This window comes from Saccopteryx leptura, chromosome 1 (assembly GCF_036850995.1).
Source record: "Saccopteryx leptura isolate mSacLep1 chromosome 1, mSacLep1_pri_phased_curated, whole genome shotgun sequence".
Lineage (NCBI taxonomy): Eukaryota > Metazoa > Chordata > Mammalia > Chiroptera > Emballonuridae > Saccopteryx > Saccopteryx leptura.
In genome coordinates, this window is record NC_089503.1 from 160,661,322 (window position 1) to 160,681,638 (window position 20,317).

General features: G+C 42.6%; 1 protein-coding gene across 1 annotated transcript in view; it reads left to right on the forward strand.

Moving 5' to 3' along the window:
* Positions 1 to 20,317, forward strand: part of NUP155 (nucleoporin 155) — a 64,302-nt gene that overhangs the window by 36,041 nt on the left and 7,944 nt on the right. The window contains exons 21-32 of the mRNA XM_066378882.1: positions 2,712 to 2,809; positions 6,178 to 6,308; positions 7,321 to 7,512; positions 8,592 to 8,730; positions 9,811 to 9,946; positions 10,807 to 10,960; positions 11,171 to 11,275; positions 11,870 to 12,024; positions 15,401 to 15,530; positions 17,010 to 17,123; positions 17,812 to 17,932; positions 18,854 to 18,964. Coding sequence (XP_066234979.1) covers positions 2,712 to 2,809; positions 6,178 to 6,308; positions 7,321 to 7,512; positions 8,592 to 8,730; positions 9,811 to 9,946; positions 10,807 to 10,960; positions 11,171 to 11,275; positions 11,870 to 12,024; positions 15,401 to 15,530; positions 17,010 to 17,123; positions 17,812 to 17,932; positions 18,854 to 18,964 — 1,586 coding nt within the window. The remainder of the gene's footprint in view (positions 1 to 2,711; positions 2,810 to 6,177; positions 6,309 to 7,320; positions 7,513 to 8,591; positions 8,731 to 9,810; positions 9,947 to 10,806; positions 10,961 to 11,170; positions 11,276 to 11,869; positions 12,025 to 15,400; positions 15,531 to 17,009; positions 17,124 to 17,811; positions 17,933 to 18,853; positions 18,965 to 20,317) is intronic.

Here is a 20,317-nt window from a genome sequence, read left to right on the forward strand (position 1 = left end):
CTGAGTGACTGACATGACAACTGATTGAGCAAAAAACGGGATTAAGACTCAAACTCTGGAGGAACTGCAGTGAAGAGCTCACAGTGTGTGAAATTCCTTAAATAAAAATTAATTAACTTTAAATAATTGTACCTATGTTACACATAATAAAAAAAAATTTACACTTTAAAAATAAACTCATTCTTCTAAAATATGCAGGTTAATGCTTTTTAGTATTTTTACAAGATTATGCAATCGTCAACCACTGCTCTGTAATTGCAGAATATTTTCATCACACCAAGAGGAAACCCTATGCCCATTAGTCGACACCCTTGTCTTAGTTCAGGCTGGACTAACAAAAACATAGGCTTAAACAACAGTTATTTCCCCCGGCTCTGTAGGCTGGAAGTCAGAGATCAGGGTGCCAGCATGTTCTGGTTCTGGGAGGACCCACTTCCTGGCTTAGACATAGCTGCTTTCTTTCCCTGTCCTTACATGGAAGAGAGGAAATGAGAGAGAAGCTCCCTGCTGTCCTCTCATGAGGGCACTAATCTCATTATGGGGACTCCGTTTTCATGGCCTCCTCTAAACCCAATTAGCTCCCAAAGGCCCCACCTCCAAATACCATTACTTTGGGAGTTAGGGCCTCAACATCTGAATTCAGTGGGGACATGAACATCTAGGCCTCAGCACTTGTCCGTTCCCCTTCCCCTGTCCCTGGCAACCACTGGTCCATGTCTGTGGACCTGCCTCCGGTAGTAGTTGCTCTTCGTATTCTGTCCAGGTTTCAGTTTTAGTGAGGGAGCCTGCAGCAGGCTTGCTCCCTCTTGGCCACTGCTGTCAGCTGAGGTTTTTATTTAGTGACATTCTTAATCTATGGTTTTAATAGTGCAGTCTATTGCAGGTTGCTGTTTTTAATGGAAAATTGTTCCATATTTTGCCTCTTCCAGTTGCTCTTGACTCATTTTGACAGTATTCTTTAACAGTTTCTTTGCTTTCTGTGATAAGAGCCTCCAGGCTCATTTGGTTTGATTCCTACCATGGACATGCAATCAGCCATTTCTTCAGGAGCCCTGGCTTCTCCTGGTGGAAGAGGGTGTTGGAGGCAGTAGCTAGGGCTGCTTGCTGTGCACTCCCCTGGGCAGGCTATAGGTTGTTTTGTTGTTTCTTTTTAATAAAACAAAATCACAACTTGTAGTATTATTTTGGTTCAAATTTGAGAACACAAGATATTTTCTCAATTCTTTATGGTATATTTGTATTGCTTTTACCCTAAAAATCTTATTTTCTAACAACATTGACATAATCACTTATTTGCTTTCTCCTACCATGTACCAATTATAGCTTCAGTAGTCATATACTTTTAAGTTAAAAATCTTTTATTTTTGTGGCAGAGACAGAAAGAATCAGAGAGACAGATAGGTACAGACAGACAGGAAGGGAGAGTGATGAGAAGCATCAATTCTTCGTTGCAGTTTCTTAGTAGTTCATTGATTGCTTTCTCATATGTGCCTTGACTGGTGGGCTATAGCAGACCGAGTGACCCCTTGCTCGAACCAGCGACCTTGGGCTTAAGCTGGCAACCTTGGGGTCTCAAACCCGGGTCCTCCACGTCCCACCCAATGTTCTGTCCACTGCGCCATTGCCCAGTCAGGCTAAATTAAAAGTCTTAATGTAGGCCCTGCCGGTTGGCTCAGCGGTAGAGCGTCAGCCTGGCGTGCGGGGGACCCGGGTTCGATTCCCGGCCAGGGCACATAGGAGAAGCGCCCATTTGCTTCTCCACCCCCCCCTCCTTCCTCTCTGTCTCTCTCTTCCCTTCCCGCAGCCAAGGCTCCATTGGAGCAAGATGGCCCGGGCGCTGGGGATGGCTCCTTGGCCTCTGCCCCAGGCGCTAGAGTGGCTCTGATCGCGGCAGAGCGACGCCCCCTGGTGGGCAGAGCTTCGCCCTGGTGGGCGTGCCAGGTGGATCCCAGTCGGGCGCATGCGGGAGTCTGTCTGACTGTCTCTCCCCGTTTCCAGCTTCAGAAAAATACAAAAAAAAAAAAAGTCTTAATGTATATTTTACTGAATGTCAGTTACTAATACTCCTGAAATCTCATCAGTCTTTTCCTTTTATTCCTGAGTTTGCATTAGAGCTCACACGTCAGATTCTTCACCAGTTGAGCACCAAATGCACTTACTACCACTCATGTCTCTCAGTGGCCAGCATTTCCTTACAGCAGAGTCTTTGCTTTTCACTTTTGTCCTAAAGTTTTCTCGTGTGTAAAACGGGATTCTTAATAATTACTACAATAATTTCCTACAGAATTATTGTATTAGGTTAAATACTGGTGCAGGCAAAAAGCAAGTGTTCAATTAAAAAAAAGTATTGTTATTATTCATCTATTCAGTGAAGCTTGATGCATCTAAGAGATTAAAACGCTTCCAGTTTAAAATATCATTGATTTACCAGTGCTATTTCACTCTAAGGAGGAAAAATATATTTACAGCAGTTTGTTTATATGAGATATTCAGAAAAGGCAGATTTCTAGACACAGGAAGTAAGAGGAGTGGTTGCTTAGGGTAGAGGTGGGAGAAAGGGGGAGGTGGGGGTTGACAGCGAATAGAGGGTTCTGCAATTAGATTGTGGTGATAATTGTGCAGCCCTGTGAATTGCTGACTGTGTGGTATAGGGATTCTGTGTCACTAACGCTGTGAAGTCACAGGCATACATTCTGGAGTTTCTGTTTCAGCACTACTGCCAAAGTGCCACAGAGGCTGATGGGACTCATGCGCCCTGAGAACGGCAATACCCAGCAAATGCAACAGGAGCTGCAGAGGAAGTTACATGGTAAATAGTTACTTCTGGTCATTTAAACGGTACATAAGCCTGGTAAAGAGTTTTATTAGATGAATAGAAAATAAGGCACATCTTTCAGGAAGATCTAGTTTGTGGTAACAAATACTTTTTAATAAGTATCATCAGTGTAATTTGGAAAAGTAGGACAATATGGATGTCATGATGTAGTTCCATAAATTTTTTTTTTTTTTACAGAGAGAGTGAGTCAGAGAGAGGGATAGATAGGGACAGACAGGAATGGAGAGAGATGAGAAGCATCAATCATTAGTTTTTCATTGCACGTTGCAACACCTTAGTTGTTCACTGACTGCCTTCTCATATGTGCCTTGACCGTGGACCTTTAGCAGACCGGGCAACCCCTTGCTGGAGCCAGAGACCTTGGGTTCAAGCTGGTGGGCTTTTTGCTCAAACCAGATGAGCCCGTGCTCAAGCTGGTGAGCTTGGGGTCTTGAACCTGGGTCCTCTGCATCCTAGTCTGACACTCTATCCACTGCGCTACCACCTGGTCAGGCATAGTTCCATAACTTTTAGCCCATAAATTTTTCCCTTACTCCAGAAAACATGATACACATCTTTTTAAAATGAGTTTTTATTGTCAAATATGCATAACATAAAATTTACCCCTTTAGGCCCTGGCCGGTTGGCTCAGTGGTAGAGCGTCGGCCTGGCGTGCAGAAGTCCCGGGTTCGATTCCTGGCCAAGGCATACAAGAGAGGCGCCCATCTGCTTCTCCACCCCTCCCCCTCTCCTTCCTCTCTGTCTCTCTCTTCCCCTCCCGCGGCCGAGGCTCCATTGGAGCAAAAGATGGCCCGGGCGCTGGGGATGGCTCCATGGCCTCTGCCCCAGGCGCTAGAGTGGCTCTGGTCGCAACAGAGCGACACCCAGGATTGGCAGAGCATCGCCCCTGGTGGGCGTGCCAGGTGGATCCCGGTCGGGCGCATGCGGGAGTCTGTCTGACTGCCTCCCCGTTTCCAGCTTCAGAAAAATACAAAAAAAAAAAAAAAATTTTTTACCCCTTTAACATTTTTTATTTTTATTTATTTTTTTGGTATTTTTCTGAAGCTGGAAACGGGGAGAGACAGTCAGACAGACTCCCGCATGCGCCCGACCGGGATCCACCCGGCATGCCCACCAGGGGGCAATGCTCTGCCCCTGCAGGGCGTCGCTCTGCCTAGACCAGAGCCACTCTAGCGCCTGGGGCAGAGGCCAAGGAGCCATCCCCAGCGCCCAGGCCATCTTTGCTCCAATGGAGCCTTGGCTGTGGGAGGGGAAGAGAGAGACAGAGAGGAAGGAGGGGGTGGGGGTGGAGAAGCAAATGGGCGCTTCTTCTATGTGCCCTGGCCGGGAATCGAACCCAGGTCCCCCGCATGCCAGGCCGATGCTCTACCGCTGAGCCAACCGGCCAGGGCCTACCCCCTTTAACCTTTTTTAAATGAACAAGATAATGACACTTAGTATATTCACATTGTGCAAACGTCATCACTGTTTATCTGTAGAACGTTTTTCATCTTCCCAAACTGAAACTACCCCATGAATCATTAACTCCTCGTTTTACCCTGCCCCCAGCCCTGACAGTCACCATTCTTCCTTTTTTTGTTTGTTTTCTCTGAATATTACTACGTGGCTACCTCCTGTAGGTGGAATCATACAGCATTTATCCGTTTGTGATTGGCTGGTTTCACTTACTATACCGTCTTCAAAGTTTCCTGTGTTGTAGCATATATCAGAATTTCCTTCCTTATGAAGACTGAATAATATTTTATTGTGTACATACCACATTTTGTTTATCCATTCATCCAGTAGATATGAGGATTGGTTTCATCTTTTGAGTGTTGTGAGCAATTCTGCTGTGAACACGGTAGTACAAATGTAAATCTGAGTCCCTGCTTCCAGTTCTTCTGTTGTGTACCAGAGTGGGGTTGCTGGGCCCGTGGTCATTCTGTCTGTCATTCTGGAGGAGCTGCCACAGATCCACGGCTTTACACCCTGCACCCACCATTGGGACACAGGCTTCCCGTTTCTCTCCATTGCACCACTTACTTTTCAGTATTTTAAAATAATATCCATCCTAATGGTGTGATAGAGTATCATTGTGTTTTGATTTGCATTTTATAATGACTAGTGACACGCTTATTTTATAGGGTTAAAAATGTGAATCAGATTTTTGGTTGTTTAAGGGAACCAAAAATTCTTATAATCTTCAGTTATTTCAGCTATGAATTGGATGATAATTACTGCTTAAATTTTGCCTTCCATATAATTTTTTTTTTTAATTCTTTTGCTTTCTATTGTTTGAGCCAATTATTTTGGCTGATAGAACTTTGCTAATTAAGACCCGGCCATTTACCTTGTCCTGAGATACAGTACTTTCTTCCTGCTGGCCCTGTTTTCTGTTCACTGTTTTATCAGTTCTCTTTTCAGGACTTCAGTAAGTCCGTAAGCCTGACATGACAGTACAAGCAGTCATGGGAAGGATTTACACACATGGGAGCATTCCGATTGCTGGCCGTAGTCACTGAAATGCTCCCTTTCTAGGGCAGTTTGGTGCAGATGCATACATGCTCACAGCTGGCAGTTTTTCCCCTTGACACACATCCTGGAACTCACAGTCTGACTTTATATGTTACCCTTGACCCAGATGTTTAAAAGTATACACACACAACTGAAACAGAATTTTAGGAAATAACTGTATCTGTTTTACTCTCCAAAATTTCTTCCTTTTTTTATTCTATTTGACTTTATCTTAAAGAAAGATAAAGCTACCTTGACCGTCAGAATTGGTTTTATGACTTGTCAATGCAGCCTAACCCAGGATTTGGGAAACTCAGCCCTAGAGAAGCCAGACCACGCTTCCAGGAGACCCTCTTAGGGATATTTATTGCTATTCTTTTAGTAGGAAAACTGAGGAAAGTATATATAAATGTTCTTCAGGTGGACAGTGGACCTAATCGTAGTATACTTACATGATGGAACTCTCAGCAAGTAAATGTACTAGATTTATATGGTATGGACAGTCTGCAGAAATACAACTAATGGGAAAAAGCAGTGTCATAAATTATTTAAAAACAGCAGTATTTTTATTGTTTATGTGTGCACACAAACAAATGCGTGTGTATATAATAGTGAGCAGAAAACATAAATACTTCAACTTGTGCTCGTGATTGCCTGTAATCAGGGGGAAGAAAATGATGAGAATTTCTTCTTACTATTACTGTTACTAATATTATTATGCCATTATGATAATCTTAATATTATACAACTTAATAGTTGTTTTTATCTGAGGTAAAGTATTGTTTTACTTTGAAATAAAATAGCCTATGTCATCTCATAAAACTTCATTCATTGTCTTTTGTAACTAGAGGCTCAAGTGAGTGAAAAGATTTCACTTCAGGCAATCCAGCAGCTGGTTCGAAAATCCTACCAGGCCCTGGCTTTGTGGAAACTTCTCTGTGAGCATCAGTTCACTGTCATTGTAGGTGAACTTCAGAAGGTAGGGTGTTCTTCTTCCCTTAAGACCAGTGTTGATCCTATGCTTAGTTTTTCTTTTGAGTGAACTGGAATCTTACACTTTGATTTGGGAGGGGGTTATTTTGGGGAGCATCTAGGTGATGATAAAGCTAGTGCTGTAGGAAGATTGCACTAAAGATGGAGGGATTGCTCGACCGTTGGTGGCTCAGGTAGGGCATCAACCCCGAACACTGAGGTCGCTGGGTCAAAACCCCAAGGTGCTTAGTGGTTTTATTTCTTTATTTCTTTTTTAATTCAAAACAAAACAAACAAACAAAACCCTCAAGCTAAAATGTTTAATTATGATAACTTTTCCATACCAGGTAGAATAAGTTTTGCTGGGTGCTAAATATAATATAGGTAAATTTTTAGCCTAGACATCTTTTTTGTGATCCATCTTTAAAGTTCTACATATTTCTTGCATACAAAATTTGTTCTACAAATTACTTGGCAGTACAAAAATTTGGACATAGAGTGTAATTTGCTGAAATTTAGAAAAAAGAATTATCAGTCAAATCGCTAAGCAATATTTTTGTATAAATTACCTCTGTAATTTAAAATTCTATTTAAGCAGATTTGTTTAAAACAAGATTAAATTCCAACATTAGTAGGGCTTGAATAATAGAATTGTAACATGATTTAGGAAAAAGAAATGTAAGCCCAGACTTTTTAATGTAGCTGATTGTTTTTCCCTGGTTGCAACTGCAGTCAGGAGACATGGCTCTAATTGGGCTCTGTGTGAGCCTTGCTTTCTCCTCCTTTGTGAAGTGAGAGATTTGGACTAGACATACTGTGTGTTCTTTTTAAATTCTGTATGATTCTATGAAAATTTCAAAAACGTGTTGGTTTTGTATAGTTTCAGTATATTTTCACTTTTGAATCAAGTCTGTTAATGTTTTTGGTTAAATTATGAAAGCAATTTTATTCTGTATGGAAATACGATATTCCTATAAATTTCATAGAAGAAAGGATTCTTTTTTTTTTTTATATTCTAGGAATTTCAAGAGCAGCTGAAAATTACCACCTTTAAAGATCTGGTAATCCGGGACAAAGAACTGAGCGGGGCGTTAATTGCTTCCCTCATCAACTGCTACATCAGAGACAATGCTGCTGTTGATGGCATTAGTTTACACTTACAGGACATCTGCCCACTCCTGTACAGCACTGACGACGCCGTCTGTTCTAAGGTATGAGCTTTGTTGCCGGTTCAGTGTCTCTTACAGAAGAGGTTTCACGGTGTAATGAGCGGCATGTTAGAATCAGAGTGGGGGACCATCTTCTTGTACTTAATATGTGACCTTGAGAGGTTTCTTAACCTCTCTGGGCCTCAGAGTCCTCATCTGTGTAAGAAGGGGTTGGAATACGTGAGTTCTTAACATCCATCTTCATTTAAGTTTTTCATAAAGAATCTTTGATGGTAGTTCTAGGCCGTATTTAAAAAGACAATGGTTAGCCCTGGCCGGTTGGCTCAGCGGTAGAGCGTCGGCCTAGCGTGCGGAGGACCCGGGTTCGATTCCCGGCCAGGGCACAAAGGAGAAGCGCCCATTTGCTTCTCCACCCCTCCGCCGCGCCTTCCTCTCTGTCTCTCTCTTCCCCTCCCGCAGCCAAGGCTCCATTGGAGCAAAGATGGCCCGGGCGCTGGGGATAGCTCTGTGGCCTCTGCCTCAGGCGCTAGAGTGGCTCTGGTCGCAACATGGCGACGCCCAGGATGGGCAGAGCATCGCCCCCTGGTGGGCAGAGCGTCGCCCCATGGTGGGCGTGCCGGGTGGATCCCGGTCGGGCGCATGCGGGAGTCTGTCGGACTGTCTCTCCCTGTTTCCAGCTTCAGAAAAATGCAAAAAAAAAAAAAAAAAGACAATGGTTAATATACCTCTCCTTAGAAATTAAGGCAAATCACTAAAAACTAAAGTAAGTCTGTAATGAATCAGAGTTAACTGGACAATTTTTATTGATCCTTTCCTACAGGTGGAAATAATTTAAAAAATCAGTATCATGTGGACTGCCTGCTGACCAATAATGTATTGACTAGGCAAGGAATTTACCAGAAAAATCTATCTTGCTTAACGTATTTCTGAGAGGAATTAAGAATAGCTAGCATTTTTTTGGTCAAAAGTTTTCTGCCTAAAATTAAGTAAGTTTGTAGAGTTGTCTTTTTATTGATTATAATAAACCAGATGTAAATTTGGACATAGACTAAAACATATTGATAGCATCATCTATATACTTGATTTTATGTCTTTTTAAGTTCTTATCATTTCTACTTCAGGCAAATGAGCTTCTCCAGCGATCCCGACAAGTTCAAAATAAAATGGAAAAAGAAAGAATGTTAAGGGAATCATTAAAGGAATATCAGAAAATCAGCCATCAAGTTGACCTTTCTAATGTTTGTGCTCAGTATAGACAAGGTGAAAAACAAAATGTTCTTCCTAACTTTTTAACTAAGGGGACAAATGATTTTGTGACTTACATAAGTCAGTGATGAAGAGCTTCTTCCCAGAGGCAAATCTTCCTTCAACTTTATTGGCTCAAGTCTATGACATAGGAAATTCAGTCCCTGTGTTTTAGTTTGGGTGACTGCACTGGCCCCTGCCAGGCTAGACTGCTCTTCTCTATATTCCAATATGTAACTTTTAAACATTAGTGTTTCAGTCCTGGTCCTGGTAAACTACTGTCTGGATGAGATTGCTTTTTGGGTTGCATTTAATTTTAAGATGCTTAAAAGTTTTTGATTAGTTCTTAAAATATTACCTGCCTACTTTCTTTAAGATTACGTTAAAGTTAAATCTAACATAATATATAAAAGTAATAAATGTTGGCAAAGATATTGTTTGAATCCCAAGATTTTTTTTTCTTTTAAGATAAAGAGCGAGAAGAAAGGAGAGGAAGGATGAGAAGCATCACCTTGTAGTTGGTTTCACTTTAGTTGTGCATTAATCGTTTCTGAGAGGGGAAGGAGAGAGTGAGAAGCATCATCTTGTAGTTGTTTACACTTTAGCTGTGCATAGATTGCATCTCGTATATGCCTTGACCAGGGCCGAGCCAGTGTCCCTTGTGCAAGCCAGCAACCTTGGGCTTTTCACACCAGCAACCTTTGGCCTCAAGCTGGCGGGCTTTGGGATTATGTGAGCAATTCTCCCATTCAAGCCAGTGACTCTGTGCTGATGAGCCCACACTCAGAGATGGCGACTTTATGAGTCCCCAGATTTCTTTCAACAAGGAACCAAAACTCTCCTGTTTGTTATTTTAAATACAAACTTTTTTATTTTTTTAATGAAGAAAATATATTTAATAGCCAGCTTTTAGGCATTTTAGGGCCTTGTTCTTCGGTAGACTCAACAAAAAAATTCTATATGATATTGTCACCAGGGTGACTATTGTACAATAGAAACAAAATAATATTGATCAGTATTTTTATGTCAGCTAAGAAGAAAACCGTATTTTGCTTAATAATAAGCATTAAGTCTGTCCTTTTTCTTTCCCACTAGTGCGTTTTTATGAGGGTGTAGTGGAGCTTTCTCTTACTGCGGCAGAAAAAAAAGACCCGCAGGGTCTTGGACTTCATTTCTATAAACATGGAGAACCAGAGGAAGATATCCTGGGCCTTCAGGCTTTCCAAGAAAGGCAAGTTTTATTACCTTGACAGACTTCTTTGTGGAAATAATACTTCAAATACAACCTTATAAAATTCAGTTATGCTTTCACTTTTAAACAGCTTTCTTTATCAAAGGCATGAGTCAGGATTGTAATTTCTTTCCTGGAGATAAAATTGTGGTCTGGTAAAAATCCCTGAGATCTTATAAATGTTTTAGAAGTTGCTTCTGTGGTTTTTCTGAGATTTTATTAATGTTGATTTTAAATTAGGTAACTTACTTACTTGAAAATAAAACTAGCTTTCCCCTCACCTCAATTTTTAGTTCTGGGTGAAGTATTTTATTTTAAAGGATTATTTTTAAATGTTTACAAATTAGTAAAAACTATTCAAGGGAAAAGTGTATGTCCATAAAGGAAATACATGCCCTTTCTAAGTAAGGCTTGGTACTTGTTAATACATTCATTTTTATGATTTTATTCTTTTATGTTTAGCCAAATGCTTCACAAATCTATTGAAAAAGTATATGATTTTTATTATTTATTTTATTTTTTATTTATTCATTCTAGAGAGGAGAGAGAGAGTGAGTGAGAGAGAGAGAGAGAGAGAGAGAGAGAGAGAGAAAGGGGGGAGGAGCAGGAAGCTTCAACTCCCATATGTGCCTTAGACCAGGCAAGTGCAGGGTATTGAACCAGCGACCTCAGCATTCTAGGTCGACGCTTCATCCACTGTGCCACCACAGGTCAGGCAATTTCTATTATTTTTAATACCAAATATATACATATATTTATTCTCCAAAGTAGTTTTAAATTCTTGTGTGTATTTAAAATCAGGTAAGATAAATCAGTTACTGTCTAATTAATGTAATTGATTCTTCCCCATTCTTTTTCAGACTAAACAGCTACAAGTGCATTACAGATACACTTCAAGAACTGGTAAATCAAAGTAAAGCTGCCCCTCAGTCTCCCAGTGTACCCAAAAAGCCGGGGCCTCCTGTGTTGTCATCTGATCCCAACATGCTGAGTAACGAAGAAGCAGGACACCACGTAAGGGACACAGCACGTCTTCATTCTGAAGATGCACTGTGCTTAGAACTTCTGTGTGGTAGTGGTGGCATGTCACCTTGGGGAGGGTAGCAGTTCTTAATACATGTAAGGATTCTGGGTTTCTTCCCAGGGCTGAGTAAGGCTAAGGGTTCTTGATGTCCAGCAGCAGAGCCTTTGTGTGTGCTAATTTTTCCTCTTGCTTTCTTTCAGTTTGAACAGATGCTGAAATTGTCTCAACGATCCAAAGATGAGCTCTTTAGCATTGCCCTTTATAGTTGGCTCATACAGGCCGACCTTGCAGATAAACTGCTACAGGTAAAAAATGGATTTTTATTCCAGCAATATTAATTTCTATTAAGTAATACAATATCTTTTTCTAGTGGGCAAAGTAGGCTATTGCTCTTCATTTTTTTTTTATCTGTCTGCTGATTGGGACAGTTTACACTGTGGGTCAGAAATCACTGGGTTTTGAATCAGGAGATCTGAACTTTGTAGTGGCTCTACCATCAGTCACTATGTGACTGCACACGTCTCTTCACTACCCAGTATCTGCTTCTCAGTCTGTAAAATGAATAGGTGGCCTTTGGTCATTTCCAGGATTTCTTTGAGCTCAGAGTCTAGGACTCAATAGCTGTGTTTGAAGGGTTCATTGAAGGATTTATATTGCATTATAGTGAGTTATTTTTATCAACCTAATGCATCTATCATAGCACCCCTCTCATCAACTGGTAAAACAAAAATCATTTACAATGAGAAAAATTGCCCTCTCTTTTATCTGTTTTTGGATTATTGTTTTGCTTATGTGTTCATAAAATGACGCACGCCTGTGGTTATCTTTAAAATGTTATATTTACTGTGTAAAGAGCAAGTAGGTGCTGAGACAATATTTCTGGGTAACTACAATTTCAGATTGCTTCCCCATTTCTGGAGCCACATCTAGCTCGAATGGCCAAAGTTGACCAAAACAAAGTTCGCTATATGGATTTGCTCTGGAGGTATTACGAGAAGAACAGAAGTTTTAGTAATGCTGCCCGGGTCCTGTCCAAACTGGCTGACATGCATAGGTATGATGACAATATTCTCAATGAAGATTATAACCTAGCTATGTCTAGCTACAGTCAGACTCCAGAATTTAAATAAAACCTCACTCAGGTTATACATACATAGAATTTTTATGCTTTTATTTGGATTTATCTAAAGATTACAGTTTACTCTTTTCATTTGATTTGTTTTTAATAATGTGTAGGAGTTTCTAAAAGAATATGTAAGACCCTTTCTATTCAAACTGTCTTTCAACCCTTTTCTCTAACATATGTTTTAAGATTCTTCCTACTAATGGCAATTACTATTCTGTGTGTGTGTGTGTGTGTGTTTTTCTTCTTTTTCCAAGTGAGAGGAAGGGAGATAGACAGACTCCTGCATGTGCCCCACCAGGATCCCAGCAACCCGTGTCTGGCACCGATGCCCTGCCCATGTGGGGCCATGCTCACAACCAAGATATTTTTAGCATCTGAATTAGAGGCTCCATGGAGCCATCCTCAACACCTGGGGCTGATGTCTCCAACCAGTTGAGCCACTGGCTGTGGGAGGGAGAGAAAGGGAGGGGCAGGGTGGAGAAACAGATGGTCACTTCTTCTGTGTCCAGGAATCAAACCCAGGACATGCACACGCCAGGCCAGCACTCTACCACTGAGCCAACCAGCCAGGGCAACACTTACTATTCTTAATTATAAGGACAAAAACTGATTCTTAAAGGCTTTAAATATTTTACCAATTCCAGACTAATTTTCTCTGCTCTGACATTGGGATAAATGACTAAAAAAGTCTTAGAGGATTATTAAGAATCCTGTTAAAGAAAGCATTGGGGCCCTGGCCGGTTGGCTCAGTGGTAGAGCGTCGGCCTGGCATGCAGAAGTCCCAGGTTCGATTCCCGGTCAGGGCACACAGGAGAAGTGCCCATCTGTTTCTCCACCCCTCCCCCTCTCCTTCCTCTCTCTCTCTCTCTCTCTCTCTCTCTCTCTCTCTCTCTTCCCCTCCCGCAGCCGAGGCTCCACTGGAGCAAAGATGGCCCGGGCACTGGGGATGGCTCCTCCGCCTCTGCCCCGGGTGCTAGAGTGGCTCTGGTCGCAACAGAGCGACGCCCCGGAGGGGCAGAGCATTGCCCCCTGGTGGGCAGAGCTTGGCCCCCTGGTGGGCGTGCCCGTGGATCCTGGTTGGGCGCATGCGGGAGTCTGTCTGACTGTCTCTCCCCGTTTCCGGCTTCAGAAAAATACAGAAAGAAGAAAAAAAAGAAAAAGAAAGCATTGGGATTTCTAGGTAGGTTATCATAAAGGCAGTGGAAGAAAATTAGGGTGCGTGTGTTTGTGAAGTCAATGATTGTTCTTAAAAGTAGAGAATTCCTGAATATTTTGTAACAAAAACTTAATTGTTCTAACAGGGAAAAGGTTAATATCCAGGGAAGGGATACAGAAAAGGGGTTGAAGATCTTGAACAGGGAGCAGGTGGAAGGAGATGAGTTTGGAAAAGCAAGTTAAGGCTGTTGGAGGGTTTTAAGAAAACATATGACATCTGATTTTTGGTTGGGTTTTTTTTTTCATGTCTTTGTGTTTTTCAGTTTTTCTTCTTCTGATTGATATCTAGTTTCATACCATATGGTTAGAAAAGATACTTGATATGATTTGAATTTTCTTAAACTTATTGAGACCTTTTGGTATCCTAACATGTAGTCTATCTTAGAAAATGTCCCGTGTACATTTAAAAGAATGAATATTCTGTGCTTTGTGGTGATGTTCTAAAGATATCGCCTGACCTGTGGTGGCGCAGTGGATAAAGCGTCGACCTGAAATGCTGGGGTCACCGGTTCGAAACCCTGGCTTGCCTGGTCAAGGCACATATGGGAGTTGATGCTTCCAGCTCCTCCCCATCTTCTCTCTCTGTCTCTCTCTCCTCTCTCTCTCTCTCTCCCTCTCTGTCTCTCTCTCTCCCTCTCTCTCTCCTCTCAAAAAAATTTAAAGATATCTAACACTGGAGAACAAAATTTTTGTTGCATCCACAAAAACACTTGTTCTTACCTAATTCAAGTGTGCTGATCTCAAATCTGACATTAGTTTTTCGTGATTTTTGGTCTTAAGTGGTCACTCTAGTTGCTGTGTAGGAGAACAAATGCAGCGTTGGCCATGTTAATGCAAAGAATAGAAGACTGAGGAGCAATAAAAAATACGGGGTTTTTTTCCCGATTGAGAGAGAGAGGAAGAATAGAAGGGAAAGGGGGAGTGGAAGAGAAGCATCAACTCATTGTTCCACTTAGTTGTCCCGCTTAGTTGTAGACTCATTGGTTGCTTCTATTACATGCCCTGACCGGGGATTGAACCTGCGGCCTCAATGCACTATAATGATGCTTTATCCACTGAACTACCCAGCCAAGGCCAGGAATATTTTTTAACTTAATTTTACAAGAATCCAAGGGGTTTTTTTTGTTTGTTTTTTATTTATTTATTTATTTTTCTGAAGCTGGAAACGGGGAGAGACAGTCAGACAGACTACCCCATGCGCCCGACCGGGATTCACCCGGCACGCCCACCAGGGGGCGACGCTCTGCCCCTTCCGGGGGGTCGCTCTGCTGCGACCAGAGCCACTCTAGCACCTGGGGCAGAGGCCAAGAAGCCATCCCCAGCGCCCGGGCCATCTCTGCTCCAATGGAGCCTCGCTGCAGGAGGGGAAGAGAGAGACAAAGAGGAAGGAGAGGGGGAGGGGTGGAGAAGCAGATGGGCGCTTCTCCTGTGTGCCCTGGCCGGGAATTGAACCCGGGACCCCTGCACGCCAGGCCAACGCTCTACCACTGAGCCAACTGGTCAGGGCCAAGAATCCAAGTTTTAATATCTTCCCCTCCCCCCCACAGGGACAGAGAGAGAGTCAGAGAGAGGGATAGATAGGGACAGACAGGAATGGAGAGAGATGAGAAGGATCAATTATCAGTTTTTCATTGCGACACCTTAGTTGTTCATTGATTGCTTTCTCATATGTGCCTTGACCACAGACCTTCAGCAGAGTAACCCCTTACTCGAGCCAGCAACCTTGGGTCCAAGCTGGTGAGCTTTTTGCTCAAACCAGATGAGCCCGCGCTCAAGCTGGCGACCTTGGATCTTTCCACATCCCAGTCCAACGCTCTATCCGCTGCGCCACCGCCTGGTCAGGGCAAGTTTTAATATCCTGAACTAAAGTTTTAAAATAAGTAGTTACATTGTTGGACACAAATATAAGGATTTCTTTATTTGTTGTATTCAACTGTTGATATTTTTTTTTGAATTAGAAATCCTCTAATAATTTTTTTTTAAGTTATATGTCTATTTGGTATAAAATAGTACATCATAATTGATGTGTTTGTATCTTGGAAGGAACCTTAAGAATTCTTCACAATAAAAATAAGTGTTTTTCCCCCAGCACAGAAATTTCTCTTCAGCAGCGATTGGAGTACATTGCTCGAGCCATCCTTAGTGCCAAAAGCTCCACGGCCATTTCTTCCACGGCTGCGGATGGTGAATTCCTTCACGAATTGGAAGAAAAAATGGAAGTAAGTGAGGCACATACTTCAGCTTTGTCCATACTGAGTAGTACAGTCACGTGTTTCCGACTCTCCCTTCTTCCCCTGGTAAATGATAGGTCTAGAGTAGTCAGTATTATTCATTCTACTACTCTCTTCTGCCTATATTTTTTCATTTATTTTCATATTTAGATATAAATCTTTAAAAATTTCAGTGATACAGCATTTGGGTCTCAGGTTATTGCTGTAATTTAAAACTTATCTCCGTGGCATGTCTAAAGGTTTTTTCCAACAATTCCAATACGGAGCTGATTATATCATGTGGAGTCGAGTGGACTAAAGACACCCAACTGCGTGTAATGGCCCCAGTGCGGAAGCTTATTTCTCAGTCACAGAAATTCAGAATGGGCATTTCTTAATGACATTTTGCTTTTTTTTTTATTCATTTTAGAGAGGAGAGAGAAAGGGAGAGAGAGAGACAGAGAGACAGGGAGAGAGAGAGGAGAAAGAGACAGAGAGAGAGAAGGTGGGGAGGAGCTGGAAGCATCAACTCCCATATGTGCCTTGACCAGGCAAGCCCAGGGTTTCGAACCAGCGACCTCAGCATTTCCAGGTCGACACTTTATCCACTGCACCACCACAGGTCAGGCCAGAATGGGCATTTCTGATCGGCAGATGGCTTTCTTCCACTTGGTTGGTTTGGGGACCCAAGTTCTATTTCCTGGCTCTGCTCTTACCTATGGGCTTATTTTTTTCCTCGGTCAGAAGGAGAAAAGGAAAAAAGCATGTGGGACGCCCAATCACTCTTAAAAACCTCAACTCGGAAGCGTTATACTTGACTAACTCTTGTTCCTTTGCAGAGAACTTAGTTTTATGTCCGTGCCTCCTGCAGTGGAGGCTGGGGGAGAGTCCAGCCGTCCGTCTGCCATGGGGTTGGTGGGCAGTAAAGACCCCTCACAGGACGTTTCCTGGGAAATTTCGTGATGTGAAAAAAAGAGTTACTAGTCTTTTATGATAGAAGTCTTTGGTTTTTTTTTTGTTTGTTTGTTTGTTTGTTTGTTTTTACCAGAGAAAGAGAGTCAGAGATGGATAGACAGGAACAGACAGACAGGAACAGAGAGATGAGAAGCATCAATCATTAGTTTTTTGTTGCGCGTTGCAACACCTTAGTTGTTCATTGATTGCTTTCTCATATGTGCCTTGACTACGGGCCTTCAGCAGACCAAGTAACCCCTTGCTCGAGCCAGCAACCTTGGGTCCAAGCTAGTGAGCTTTTTGCTCAAACCAAATGAGCCTGTGCTCAAGCTGGTGACCTCAGGGTCTCGAACCTGGGTCCTCTGCATCCCAGTCCGACGCTCTATCCACTGTGCCACCGCCTGGTCAACAGAAGTCTTTATTAAAACATTAATTTAACAAACTTAAAGTCACATCCTAGGACTCATTTCTTTAAGTGCCACTGACTTCATAATGAAATGAAAACTTCATTTTTTTTTTCTGTCCAAAAACAAGGTTGCTAGGATCCAACTTTTGATACAGGAGACACTGCAAAGGCAGTATTCCCACCATGCGTCTGTGCAGGATGCGGTTTCTCAGCTGGACTCTGAGCTCATGGACATAACTAAGGTAATGAGATAGCAGGTGCGGCCCCTGCAGCAGTCAGGCAGTCACCGCACAGCTATAGGCTTCGTTTCATTTGGATTTTTTCTTTCATGGGAATGATTCACCTGCTTCCACAGGGTAAGACAGGTGTCCTTGGCAGCCTGTCGCTGGGCTGGCAGATCCCGGCCGGGGTCTGACTCACAGAAACAGCTAAGTTTCTTTCCGGGCCAGTCACTGTCGAGAGTCAGCAGCATATGGGGCCTGGTTAAACCTCTGTCAGTAACTTTATTGCCTTGTGTCTTGTCTTGAAAAAGTAATCCTTTTGCTTTTCTCTGCAAGCCTTGCTGTACCCTTTTGAGCAGTTCTTTCTTTGGTTATTCTTGGGCATGGCCTCAGTACCCCTTACATTCACGCCTTGAGATTTGCCAGTGTTCCCATGAGTCTTCAAACCCTGTTTCAGACAACACTAATTCTAAAAGAAGTCATTATGACACCTTTCAGCCCAGGAAAAAAGCACACTTAGTGACGTATATTTGAGTGTGTTTATTACCATTTCAAAGTTACGGCCGGCTGTGCTGCATCACATTTTTATATAATATTTTAGGAGCTTTACACAAAATCTTTGGTTTCTAACTTTCAAGGAGTGTTTCAGTATGAATTTCTGAACACTGGCCTCTGGCTGGATGTATAATGTTGACATTTTCTCCCACAGCTTTACGGGGAATTTGCTGACCCATTTAAACTTGCAGAGTGTAAACTTGCAATAATTCACTGTGCTGGTTATTCAGACCCTATCTTGGTACAGACGCTTTGGCAAGATATCATAGAGAAAGGTAAGCGTCCACTTGTCGGTGTATTTAGCATACATTATTTAGTGCTTGATAGAGGAGCACAGACTGCTAGTGGCTCGTATACCCAGGACTCAGCCTCAGTGGAGGGTATGTGGAAGGCACCTGGATACTGTGGAGGGGGGTCTTCGCCGTGGTTTTCAGTTGCTTGCCCATCTGTCAGAAATTTCATGCCAGTCTGTGAAAGAGTTAACCACCCTCATCAGGGGGGACCAGTGGTTGAAAACATCTCTAGATAATGAGCCCAGTGGATAATAGAGAGGACCCTCGCAGAGTCCCACTTTGGGGTGTGCACTGCTTACTAAGGGAGACCGAAACCCTCCCCCCTGAATCTCCTGGCCACCTCCCTGGTAGGACAAGATAGGACACCAGGAACTAATGGAAACGGAGAATCTGTGCATTATATTAATATGAGTACCGGCCCTGGCCGGTTGGCTCAGCGGTAGAGCGTCGGCCTGGCGTGTGGGGGACCCGGGTTCGATTCCCGGCCAGGGCACATAGGAGAAGCGCCCATTTGCTTCTCCACCCCCCCTCCTTCCTCTCTGTCTCTCTCTTCCCCTCCCGCAGCCAAGGCTCCATTGGAGCAAAGATGGCCCAGGCGCTGGGGATGGCTCCTTGGCCTCTGCCCCAGGCGCTAGAGTGGCTCTGGTCATGGCAGAGCGACGCCCCGGAGGGGCAGAGCATCGCCCCCTGGTGGGCGTGCCGGGTGGATCCCGGTCGGGCGCATGCAGGAGTCTGTCTGACTGTCTCTCCCCGTTTCCAGCTTCAGAAAAAAAAAAAAAAAAATTAAAAAATACGAGTACCTGTTCTAGGGTATTTCATTCCTCAAAACAAAATAAACTAGCCAGTTTAAACCCTTCACATTAAAAATGCTTTGGGTTTCTAATGACAGCCTCTGTCTTTCAGAACTGAATGAGAGTGTGGCGCTGAGCTCCCCGGACAGAATGCACGCGCTCAGCCTGAAGCTCGTCATCCTGGGCAAGATCTATGCCGGCACACCGCGCTTCTTCCCTCTAGGTCCGCGCAGCCACAGTGCGGGCTGGGCTCCTCTGGGCGGTGTTCTTCACCCACATGGAAAAACAGTTATCTTTAGACTGCAATTGTTTCCTTGTTGCTATTTAGTTGAACAGTTTAATTCTACTTCTTCAAAAAGGAAGACCCCCAAAGAATAGCAGAATTTGTTGATGAATAGTTTGGTATGGAACTTTCTTTGACTGACTTTCCAAGTTTACATACCTATCTTGGCATAGTGTCAACCATAGTGATGATATTTTTGGTAGTCGTATACAAATTTGTAAAGACAAAATAAAAATGGCTGGTGTTTACATATGTTTTATAAATAGATGAAACCTCACAATTTTAATAGTAAATATACCACATTCTATACAGTGCCTTTTGAGGGTATTTCTGCTTTTGACTTGGATTTTTAATTTGGAGTCAGTAGAGTTTAGGGTAGAAGAGGTTTTCCTTTTTCTGTCTCAGTGACAAACAGGCTCCATGGAGAGTTCAAACTAGAATAAGAGTTGAGTGTCTGGAGTTCTTACTCCCTATGCCGAGTCTTTGTGAGGAGAACTGCAGGGCAGAGGGAGACTGGGACAGCAGCCTCTCTCTCTCTCTCTCTCTCTCTCTCTCTCTCTCTCTCTCTCTCTCTCATTGTTCCTACGATGTTCATGTTGCTCAGTCGCAGGCTTCAGTATCATAAATAGTAATGTGAATGTCACTGTTAGGATCTTATTCATGATGTGACAGGTAGTAAAAGTGAAAGTGGGTTAGCACATTAAAACAATCAAAATAAAGAATTTAGAGTCCGGAGAAGGTAAATTTTCAAAACAGTTAATATTTCTGAAGTCAGGATGCAAGGGGCCTTTCTTTCCTGAAAAGTTGTTAAATCGAGGATATAATACATTAATATGTTAAAGAAATATCAGTGGGTGCTTTCTAGTAGTGGCTTTGTGAGTGTGCTCTGTTTTCTTATACCTTCCTGTATTTTCCCAATTCACCAAAATACAGTTTTTTCCTAATAGCTTATGATTTCAGATGCTCACAGAGCTTTGTAACCATCACCGTTACATGTAGGTCATTTCGTCACCCCAGAAAGAAACCGGGGAGCAGTCACTCCCCACTCCTTTGGCCCCAGGCTGCACTGATCTGCTTTCCATCTCCAGAGATTGGCTGATTCTAATATATGTGTTATTTTTATTATGTAAAGTTTTTTGAAAATAATTTTTAAAGTATTTCTTCTTATAAAGTGCTCATTTATGAATAAGGTCTACTTTTTATTATCACAGTTAACAATCCTACAAAGACAACAGAAAAGAATAGTAATTATGTTAGGTGAAGGATTTGTTAACTAACCTTACTATGTAGTAA